Genomic DNA, 11843 nt, shown 5'->3' with positions numbered 1-11843 from the left:
CTGTCTCCTGCCTTTTGTGCATCTTATGTACTTAAATTACTTAAATATTTACTTAAAACTCGTGCTGGCGGTAAAATAGGACGTTAAAAAGTCTGTTAAAGTTGTATGAATCCAAATGGAGGTGAAGACATGGTGATGTGTCAAGAAAGCAAGATTTATTAACTATTGTTATAGATAAACATGTAGAAAGTTTAAGTCTCCATCAGTCGGTTGGGAGAAGCCATTTTTATCTCGTGAACTCACATTTCCCATGATGATCAAGGGAAGAAATGGTTCAAACTTCCACCTCCTTTTTCTCCATTTTGTTCCTGCTCTGCATCCTTGTCGCCTCCTCTTCAGCTCATCTTGATTTGGGGTTTTATTCCAGGTATTACTTGGGCTTTGGAAAGCTCAGTTAGCTGCTGTAAACAGATGTAAAAAGAATAGAGTTCCCAGCAGAAGTCCTTCCAGCAGCACAGCATCCAAACCAGCACAGAAAAATTCGTCCCCATTTTCATGTCAAGTGTATGAATTATGTAAATTGTGTATTTAATAACTGCCAGTAGTTGGTTAGCTTAACATAGCCTAGCTTAGCATAAATACTTCAAACAGCGGATGAAAGTAGTTTCTTCCACCAATGATATCATGACTTTAAGAACTATTTGAGCTTTTTTTCTTCCCCATTTTCATGTCAAGTGTAGAAACTGTGTAAACTGTGTATGTAATTACTGCCAGCAGTTGGTTAGCATAGCGTAGCCAAGCTTAGCATAAAGACTATAAACAGCGGATGAAAGTAGTTTCTTACCAACATTGATATCATGATTTTAAAAACTATTTGAGCTTTTTTTCTGCCCCATTTTCATGTCATGTGTAGTGGAAATTGTGTAATTACTGCCAGCAGTTGGTTAGTGTAGCGTAGCCTAGCTTAGCATAAAGACTGTAAACAGTATGAAAGTAGTTTCTTCCAATATTATCATGAATTCAAGCTTATTTTCCTCTCCATTTTTATGTTTAGTGTCGAAACTGTGTACATTTTGTAATTAATAACAGCCAACAGTTTGTTAGCTTAGCATAGCTTAGCTTAGCATAAAGACTGTAGTCAGACTCTAACCAGGCTACCGTAGAGCCAGGAAAAAATTTGAAGAAATACTACTTCCTATAAAATGTAAATTGTCATTGATTCACGCCAATGTTTCACCAACAAGGTGCAGCAGTTTAAAGTATGAACTGTTTTGTTTATGCTAACTTAAGCTAACACTCAGTTAAAAAGCTTTGCACAAACATTTTGTGAGTTGACCAAAACAACTGATAATAGTCAAAAACTAATACACTAAAATATGCCTAAACTGATATTATTTCAAGATTGTGGAACTGAAATCCATCTAAAATTTTATTCCAAGACAGCTTTATCTGTATTAATTATTTTCACTCTTTAATTATTTATATATTTGCCCTGCTGGCACTATACTTTTTTATTTTCAAAGTAAATAAACACCCCTCGCGATAATGTTTGTCCGCTGGGCTTTTTTCTTCAGCCGTATGTAATAGATTAGGGGAGATGGGTTTACTGTAACTGGTGGTGAATCAAAGAACTCTGTCAGATAGCTTTGTGTTGAGAAAGGTCTGTAAACTATATCTACAAAGAATCTCCTTTTTTTATTTTTAGTCATTGTAGGTCATATATCATCTTGGCATACTTGGGTATCATTTCACTGATCAGATGCCATCTGAAAAGCTGGAAATAGCAAGCGTGTAAAGTAAACTTCTTCACAAACACATAAAGAGTTGAAAGTTTAGACGCCAGCATCGTGTTTCACAGGCCTATTTGATGGTTAGTTGCTATGGAAGCTCAAGTTATTCCTCCCTTCAGGTGACAAAGATAAAGAAAGAAGTTGGAAGAGAGGTGCCTGTCAAAATTTAACTCATGGAGGGATAAGTTATCACAACCTAGAAACTTTGTGGTAAGTATACATAAATTATTATTCATGAGCCTACATTACATTACATCAACCTATATAACAGTCAATACTCTTAAAATAACCATGTCTTTGTTTTCTTTTTGGGATAAAATCTTCTTGAAGCCTGAGGTCTCAAAGCTCGATCAAATTGACCCTGTGGCATCTTTTATTTTTTTATCTCTGTCCCATCACAGCCAGACTAACTAAATTATTCAGACTCATGAGAGCCACACTTGGCATCCTGTCGTAACCACAATACAGTCCACAACCAGCAGGAGGAGATTACATGATTGGTTTAATTGTGCCATCTACTGGTAAACTATGCAAAACACAAGTAACCTGTTTATAGTGTTGTTGAAAGGAGTCCATTTAACTAACACCATTTTTTAAATGGTGTTTACCTGCCACAGCCTCATTTGACTTGTTATTACCAGTAGCTTATAAGCTAACGCTAGCCTATGTTAGCTTATTTACTGTTTTTGTAAGTGGAATTAGTTAGCCGTTAGCTATAAACAAAGCTAAAGCCTCAGATCAGATGTTATGAGCGATTTATTCTGGGTTAACTGCATTTTATACTTTGTGGTTTTGTGTCTTCTACAACCAGTCAGGTTGCATCTCACACCCAAGTGTGCCCAGACTTATGTAACATATTGCACTCTGCAGAAGTCTTGAGCTACCCCTCATTCCTTTATATAATGTCAGGGAAATGGGACGTGGGCATAAAGTGATGCTCAGCAGTGCGATTTATACAGAAGCCCAATAACCAGTGGTTCTGAGTAGACCTTCAGAGTTAGTGAGGGTGACTCTTCAATATGGACACATCTTGAAAAATGACATCACCCCCAGTGTTATGCTTTTATTCTCAGACCTAGGATTTGAGTGTCGTAAATGACCTCAGATACACCGACATACAAAGAATGCCACAGCTGACAGCAACAGAAAATGGTCCAAATAGCGATAAAACAGCTGGAACTGCAACTGTAATCCCACATATATTTAATAATGGTTGCAATGCCTCATGAAATCATGTCTCAATATTTATTTATTTTATGATAGAGAGATAAACAGCAGGCTCGTCATACAGCTTCCCCCTTCCTCCAAACTGTACTAAAATTGACTCTGGATGCTCCTACGGTTGCATAAGACATGCGTGGTTGTGCAACCCTCCAGAAAATACTGGTTTGGGATTAAGAGGTTTATTTCAGAGATCCTGAATGAGCACAGAGAGGGAGGATTTGGGCATTTTTAAAGTCATCTGAAAAATAATCACATTAAAGTCACGTGTGTGAAGCTCTAAAAGGGGACTCCCCATCCAAAAGCATTCGTCCCCTTGTGTGACAAGGGCTGTATTTACAGGTCTCAGTTTGAATGTAATTTACAATGATACAGCAGCAGATTCCAGCACTGAACTGAACTCCCAAAAGCCTTAAATTCAACATAAAAACCCTCTTTTTAGACTTTTATCCAAGACTGTGGGTGGTGCTCTGGAGGTTCAAAGCAGATATTTTGTGATTTAAAATCATATTAATGATCCTAAACATATGTAAAAATGTGCAGTGGAGTAAGCAGAAGGTTGTTTTCACTGGCTGTGGTGTCAGTTTTTAAGGCATAGGGTACCCCTTTGTTGTTATTTCTGATGCACAGATACCTGCTCTACAGCTGCAGATTATAAGTTATTGATCTCTGGTGGTAGGTGACACACAAAAGTGTTATTTATTATTATTTATTATATTTATTATAATTTATTTATTTGAACTTCCTCTGCTCTGTTACAGAACTTCTTCGTTACAGGTTACAGGTTAGCCAAAAAAGAGGATACATTTTGTAGTCCAATATCTACAAAAACAACTTCACATAAACCTTCTACAAGTTTTTTAACTACCATAACGAGTTTGGGAAACCCTGCACATCTGAAAATGATGCGTTCAGAGGACCCTCTGCCTCATAAATCAAAGCAGGGGGCTCCTGTTTTCAGTCCAGTGTTGTTTACCAGTTCTTTAGCTAACAGGCTGCACTGATAGCTAATCTATAATGAGAAGGAGCTACAGTTTCTAAATGTACTCTGACCAGTGCAGAAAACTGGTATGTCAGGTATGTCAGAGCCTCTCCTGGGTGCCTCACACATTTGCCTACACAAATGTGGGGTTTATCTCAGTGAGCACCATCTTTCCTTGTCCTTAGCAGCAGCTAAAAACACACAGAAGCGTCTCGTCCTCATAGGCTGCACTGACGGCTTCATTCAAGTGAAATTATATCGAATTATTCTAATTGTTTTTAATCTGCTCTGGCCAGTGTGGAGAAATACTCTGAGACTGGAAGCACACCATTGTAAGTACATGTGTTCTTAGAATAGAAGCGCTTCTTTTGGTGCCCCACATATTTGCCTACACAAATGTGGAGTTAATCTAAATTAGGATTGTGTCTCTTTGTCTCCAGCAGCAGCTAAATCCACACAGACACGTCTCGTTATCACGGGCTGCACCTGAAAGGCGTTTGGACACAGCTATGACTTTAGGTTTTCCTCTGCTCACACGTGAGTTCTTCTGTCGGCTGCAGATAAAACTGTTTGCTTGAGGTTTCGGTGAGAAGGAAGCAGCCCAGCAACCGCAGGACATCCAGGCAAAGACTCTAAAAGGTACTCTTGCTTACCTCCTTGTTACTTATCGTCTCATCGCAGGGATCAGGGGTCAGTTGACTCCTATTTCTTCCTCTCTTGTCGGCCTCGCTCCGAAATCAAGCCTCTCTTCTTCTTTGCTCGTTTGAACTCAAACAGCAGGGAGCGGATTGTCAGATTGTCTTTTTAACTTAAAGCCACTTCATCACTTGGAAATGCAAACGCTGCTTCAGAGGAGACGTCTCGCTTGAATTCTGCTGCTTGTGAGAGATGAACAGTCTCACGGTCTGACTTATCCAACATGCAAAGGTGACTGCAACAAACAGATCCTGTTGAATTTAATGCATTCGATCTATTTCAGACAAACGAGTGATGGGTTACAGCGTCAAGGTAAGTGAAAACCATGATAGGCCTGTTAGAGTAAAAGAGGGAACATTTATAAAACACCAATCAGAGATTAATTCATATCTGCATTTAAACTATGTCAAATAGCCTGTAATATTGTTCTAATTTACAGTTAAATATCAAAGACAAAAACACAGTATCTTAAGTTATTCTACTTTATTTATTAATTTTTCAATAAAAGAGCAGCTCAATTATTGAATTTTACCTGAAACATGATAGACTCAGTATTTAAAACTAGATTACTCTGAAATGTAGTCACTAAATAATTTTTTACAATCATTAAGGTAATTTTTTCAACATTTCAAAACAACTGCAATCCAACAAAAAAGCAGTTTATATGTTCAGAATTAAATTGAATGATCTGCTCTGAAGATTGGGTTTTCTATCAACCTTCAATCTGTGATTTGGTCATTTGTTTGCACTGATATTTGAACCCATCTGACCTCAGAAGAAGTGTTCACTTTCTTTCTGTCCATCTGAGATGAGCTTGTGTGCAGAGAACTGAGGTGATATATGGCTTCCTTTTTGCATAATACAGCGTTGAGCTACATTTTTGGATGCAGAAGCAGTTTGTGTTAAGTGAAGATGGTTTTCCAAGGTATTCCTTAGCCCATGTGGCTCTATTGATCATGGTTGGTTACCAACCTTGGCCCCTCTCTCGATCTCGAAGGACCAAATTTCTTTGAAAAGTTTAATTGAGAATTTTCTTTTCTTTGGGAAAATAACTGACAGAGTTTGGCACAAAGTAACGCAATTCAGCTAATTGTTTACTTGCTCTGGTGCTCCTTTTATACCCAGTCCTGGCACCCTCACCAGCCACCAATTAATCTGCTGATTGGAGAATCTACCAAATGAACTCTGTTACTTAACTTGGAGTTAAATAGGAAATAACTTGGAGCTGATAACTGAGTTTTCCAAAAGCCCAATTAATTAATGCCTGGAATAAGACCCCAAATCAAGATGAGTTGAAGAGGACAGACCAAGGATGTAGAGCAGGAACAAAATGGAGAAAAAGGAGGAGGAAGTTCAAACCATTTCTTCCTTTAATCATCAGGGGAAATGTGAGATCTCTGGTGGATAAAATGGCTTGGAGCCCTGATGAGGACACAGCAGGAATATCAGACAGAGACCTGGCTGCAGGAACAACTCTAACAGCTCTCTGCTCAGCTTTAAGACTATCCGGACAGACAGAGACTGCAGACAGAGCGCTAACAGTAAAGGAGGAGGATCACAGAGCTGGTTAACAACAGATGGTGGAATCCTGGACCTGGCTGCAGGAACAACTCTAACAGCTCTCTGCTCAGCTTTAAGACTATCCGGGCAGACAGAGACTGCAGACAGAGCGCTAACAGTAAAGGAGGAGGATCACAGAGCTGGTTAACAACAGATGGTGGAATCCTGTACCTGGCTGCAGGAACAACTGTAACAGCTCTCTGCTCAGCTTTAAGACTATCCGGGCAGACAGAGACTGCAGACAGAGCGCTAACAGTAAAGGAGGAGGATCACAGAGCTGGTTAACAACAGATGGTGGAATCCTGGACCTGGCTGCAGGAACAACTCTAACAGCTCTCTGCTCAGCTTTAAGACTATCCGGGCAGACAGAGACTGCAGACAGAGCGCTAACAGTAAAGGAGGAGGATCACAGAGCTGGTTAACAACAGATGGTGGAATCGTGCACATCACTGAGAAGGAGTGTCCAGATGTTGAACTGTTGGCTGTGAGTTTCTGTCCAAATTGTCTATTGAGAGAGTTCACCTGTGTGTGACATCATCAGCTAAGTTTGTCAGCCTGTATATTTTTTATCTCGTATAACAATAATATAATTTCCCTTCAGGGATGAATAAAGTATTGTTGAATCGAACTCAATCAAATTTAACTGAATTTTATAACGCAAGAGAAGCATTTTATGGAGCCTGCCCCAAAGGGTTATCTAAATTTATCTTAGATAATGATCTAAAACCAAAAGAAACTGTTGCTGACAGTATGTCACCGTAATTAAAGCTGGAAACCTTAGGTCTTTGTTTACCCTCCTGTTTTGTAATTCACCACATAGTGGCGGCCACGGGGCGGAGGTAAGGAGCGGTGACCGAACACCGCTCACATCCAGCCGCAGGCGTCGTCAATCAGCAGCGGCCCCTTTAAGAAGGCAGAGCCGCACACTGACGATGTTTCCCCGGCCCTGCTGTCTGCTCGTTTCTGAAATCAACAAGAGACGAAGGGAAGGCTGGTGTCTGTATCTACGAGGCTAACGGCGCTGGTCAGGCTGCCCTCTCCAGGGAGAGGAGGGACGCAACTGGTTATTTTTTCTGTTTTTGGTGCTGGGTGTGTGCCCGCCTGATCACCGAAACCTCAGCAGGAGACGACATTTAGTCAGTGTTCGGAGGCAAACGGATATTGTTGGGATGGTTGGACCAAGAGAGCAGCTTTCGCCGTGATACGGGCGCTAATTTGGACGTCCTGAGCAGCAGGTGTACTGACGGATAAAGCAGTCTAAAGGCAATCTCAGTGTTCATGAAACTTTGCTACGATTTACGTGCTGGGTAAGAAGGCTTATTTTGACCTCTTCACAACCAATAACATGTCTATTGTCCTCAAAAAAAGAACTATACAATAAAAACAAAGGGTATTGTTTGTATGTCATTCAAACGCCCGTTCTGTCATCCAAAATGCGGATTATCTGGTTTTCATTTTGTCTCCGTTTAAGGGATTAAAAATAAAAATGTCGGACCGTTTTTTTTTTTAAGAGGTTCTTGAAACCGTTAACTCGAGGCCCAATTTCAAACTCAGCCGTTGATGTCAACCGCTGCCTCAACAGGCAGAAGTCTAACGGTCGCATTTGACCGTTAGTGTGCGCGAGCTAATGTCATAAACTAACTGCGGAGGGATTTTTAAACGGTTCTGCCCCGGTTTGAAGGCTCTGCCTGAGCACTGCTGTCAGAGAGTGACTCTGAACGGCCGCAAAATGACCGACAACTCGGAGGAGCGTCGAAATGAAAAAGATTTAACGGCTCCGGAAAAACTTCAGAGGCTTGAAATGACAAACCAGAGGGGCTAAACAACCAAAAATATGAAAATCAGCAACGTAAATGAACAACAAGCGACGAGCAAGAGATGGAAACGAACGCATTCGTGTGCAAAGATAACTCAGGAAGCGCATCTTTAACATTTTGGGTCGTGTTGGCTTCATATCTGACAGATCTGCTGTTCAAATGGAAAAAATGATGAAGAGCTTCCTGTTTCTGCTTTACAGTTTCTGAAACTCCGTCAATGAATCACAACAAGGCAAATGTCACGTTGAGCAGACTTGAAAGTTGATCTGAACTGTAACTGCCACTGATGCCATTAAACAGCCATCTTTATTGGGTTTTATTGTACTCAGTTCACACTGATGTGTGTGTCCTGCCTGAATAACCTCACAGAGTTCAAATTTGATTTTAGTCGCTGTTGTGTGTCCAGTTTTCACCAACGAGGGGGGGCAGATGGACCAGTTACTGAGGAAATATTGATTATTTATGTAACTACATGATCGGACTGGAGGGTCACAGTGAAACAGGACTGACTATCCCCTGTTTCTTCTGCTCAAACAGCCCCAGCCCACGACTCGTGACGGTGTGGGTGTAGCTCTCACTTCAGCAGCCCAAATATGACTGCGTCCTGAAGCTGTAATCCACTGAATAGATCTTATTTGATGCACATGAGCTGTGAAATGGCCATAAACTGATGAATAGGAACAGAAAACGTTGAAAAGATGGCCCTGATCTGTTGTCTGTCTCAGCTAGCGTATCTGTTTTAGACCCTCGTTTAGCCGAATGCTAAAAACTGCAGAATGTGTCTAATGGAGCTAATTAAGGTTGATTATATCTGCATCCACCCCCCCACCTGCATGGTTCTCTATATCCAAAGCAGGCTTGATTTAAAACCTTTCCTATAACCATGTTTATCCATCTTGATGATGCAGTTTTATTACTGCCTTTCCCTATGTGTCACCTGGCTGTGTATTTTGTTTCAGTTACTATTCATCACGGCAGTGACATCACGCTTTTTCCCCTCCTCGTCCCACCATCTGTCACAGCTTCATTATCGATGCAGGAGAGTGAGCCAAACAAAAGTTGCAGGCACCCGTTGGAACTTTCTATTCCATGCCTGTAGATTTAAAGGTCATGCTAATCCTCTCTCTATCTCTGAGTGTCTTATGAAACTTGGCAGAAGTGGAACTGCTCCATGGGCGCATGTCTTGCACCTCGAAGCCCCGTCTCTACAGAACCGGGCGTAGTGGGTGATGGTGGCGATGACAGGATATCCTTTCGTGGGTTTTTGCAGCACATTTGCGTGCATTCGAGCACCTGTGAGAGGAAACTGACTGTGCAGTTATTATAAAAGGCGACGTGCCAGAGAGCTCGAGCTTTATTCTGTCCAGTATGGGCCAGTTTTCTCTCTCTTTTAGTCATCAGCTGTTCAGGATGGAGTTGTAGAAAGTGCGGCTCCCATCTCATCAGTGTCCTCTTATGGACGTAAACAGCCAAAGGCTGTTGTGAAGTTTATGTAAGACATTATTAGCCCAGCAGGAAGTAACCGTGCAGCTATTCCCTGATCTGAAGACATGGAAGAGTATGACTGGAACTGCACCCATAAAAGCTGCATTATTATGGATGCTAAGAAGGATGTTTCCATAAAAGCTAATCTTGGCTCCACATTGGTGTTGCCTGATGTTTTCACAAAGCTGCTCAATTAGAATCTGAGTTATTTTGCTGGATTCTTTGCTCTATTATTTATTTATATACATTTTGGGGGGTGCTTGTGGCCTTTATCCAACAGTATGTAGACAGCAAAAGTGGCAGAGACCTACATCGGCCTTATTCTGTGTTGTTTCATCATCTGGGAAGCAGGCTTTCTGTTAAAATCCTTGATTTAAATCACTCTAAACCCAATGATTGCATTTTTCTACAGCACACTGTTGCAAACTACCCACTATAGGTACATTAAAGTTATTAAAACCAATACCATGTACAGCTAAGAGGCTTTGGCTGAGCCTGAGCTTAACTTGGCTGAGTTTAAACTTCAGGTGTTTAATCAAATTGGCCGTGTCACTTCTGCCGTGCAAAAGTCTGGAATTCCAGCCATAACAAACCCTTAAAATATTTCCTCTGTTGGCAACAGTCCTGTCGGTAAGAAAGTAGTTCCTGACGACGGCTGCGGTGGCTTCACAGATGTTAAACTCATCCAGCATTCTGCTGATGCTGCACATCTGTGCTTTCTTGTTGGTGACAGTTTGAGACTCTGATAAGAGCTGAAGCTGCTGAATCAGTCAGAAGATGTTGATCTCCTGTTGCTGACTTAGTTATATACAGCAGGTGAGTCTGATGGGTAGAATAAGACGGCTGCTTTATTCAGAAAACTCACCTCCTCTGAGGTTAAATGGCGTTATTTTTCCCTTTGAATGGCTTTGGCTTCTGGTTTTCTCTTATTTTACTGTGCAGGTCAGACTGATAGAGAGCTGTCGTCTATAGACAGTTTTACGTTTCTGCATCTTTGCACAGATGTTCGAACTCTGAAGAAAAAGTGAAGCCGTAGAACTCAGCGATCCTCATCCTGATCATTAAAAAAATGGCTGGATTAGGGACTGGAGCCCTGACCAAGATCTGGAGCAAACACGGTGGAATTATCCAATTTGATTTGCTCATTATTTAATTTAATTTCGTTACAGCTGTCCTAATCATGATGACAGATGCTGTGTTTGCTATATTTTCCCACATGAACATCTGCATGAACACGATCTGCCTGCATGAGCTGCTCCATACGGGGGCTTCTGACATAAAAATAGTTCCGAGTCGCTGCTGGAATAACTTTCTGTGGGTCGATCGGTCCTTTCTGGTAACAGTTTGGGAACATTAATGTAGGCCAGAGGACGTTAGACTGGCTCTCTCTGCCTGACTCAGCGGCAGACTGCCATTGGCTGCTGGATTGAGTGTGACCAAGAGTAACCTCGAGCTACTACGGGTCATTAGCAGAAGATTACTCTGAGACGCACGTAAACTCAGCCTGACTAATATCTGCAGGAAGAAACAAAGCGTCAGCTTGCAGGTGTTTCTGTTCTGTTTTGTGCTGTTTGTTCGGGGTTTTTGCAGCTCTGTAGTTATATTTTCTGTGTCAGCAGTGACTTATGATTAGGTGAAGGTATTTGGAGGTTTTTACATCACCAAGCAGATGAATCACGAGTGTATTCCCACAATGACATTCACAGTGATCAAACCTTGAGCTAAAGCCCACTCCTCCTACTCCTCCCGTCCTCTTCATCTTTTCATCCTTCTGTTTAAGATGCTGTGGTTGGAAACTGGCTCCAAACGAGTGAAAGAAACCTTTTGAAAAGAATAAACATGAAGTGGCGGCAGCCTGCAGAATCCTGCAGTGAAAGCAGACTCGAGAACAACACCAGGGCACGTAACCTGCCCTCAAATGGTTAAATTCAAACCAGAATGGGTCTGTTTGAGACATTTTCCAATGTTTGGAGGCTTAGAAATGTGCATCAGATGGTTTCACGGCGAAGCTGCGTCTCACATGCTCTGAGGTTCGTGCGGTTATCGTGGGAAAGGTTTCTACGGCGACAGGTGTCTGCACAAGCAAGGAAAGTGTTTATTGAACAACATTTCCACTCATCCCTGGGGGAGGAAATGTAAACCCATCAGTCACCTGCTTCTGGCTGCCGTGTTGGAAACCTGATATTTGTGGGATTATATTCTCTTAAAAACCTTTCACCAGCATATCTGATGGCCTCAGCCTCCATCTCAAAGATGGCGCCTCTTTCTTTGCCTGCATTTTATGACGTTACTCTCCTAAAGTAACGCCAGAGTAACTCTTTGGCTCTCCTTTGGTTAAAACCGCACTCATTC

General features: G+C 41.5%; 1 protein-coding gene across 2 annotated transcripts in view; it reads left to right on the top strand.

Annotated features, from left to right (window-relative positions):
* The first annotated feature begins 7138 nt into the window (after positions 1–7138).
* Positions 7139–11843, top strand: part of gramd4a (GRAM domain containing 4a) — a 30464-nt gene continuing 25759 nt past the window's right edge. For both annotated transcript variants that reach the window (XM_072377094.1, XM_072377093.1), the window contains exon 1: positions 7139–7496. In XM_072377094.1, coding sequence (XP_072233195.1) covers positions 7468–7496 — 29 coding nt within the window. In that variant the 5' untranslated portion in view covers positions 7139–7467. The remainder of the gene's footprint in view (positions 7497–11843) is intronic.

Source organism: Leuresthes tenuis, unplaced genomic scaffold (assembly GCF_036924035.1).
Source record: "Leuresthes tenuis unplaced genomic scaffold, fLeuTen1.0.hap1 SCAF_23, whole genome shotgun sequence".
Classification (NCBI taxonomy): Eukaryota; Metazoa; Chordata; class Actinopteri; order Atheriniformes; family Atherinopsidae; genus Leuresthes; species Leuresthes tenuis.
The sequence above is the reverse complement of the archived record's forward strand: the minus strand, read 5'-3'. Positions and strand labels throughout refer to the sequence as shown.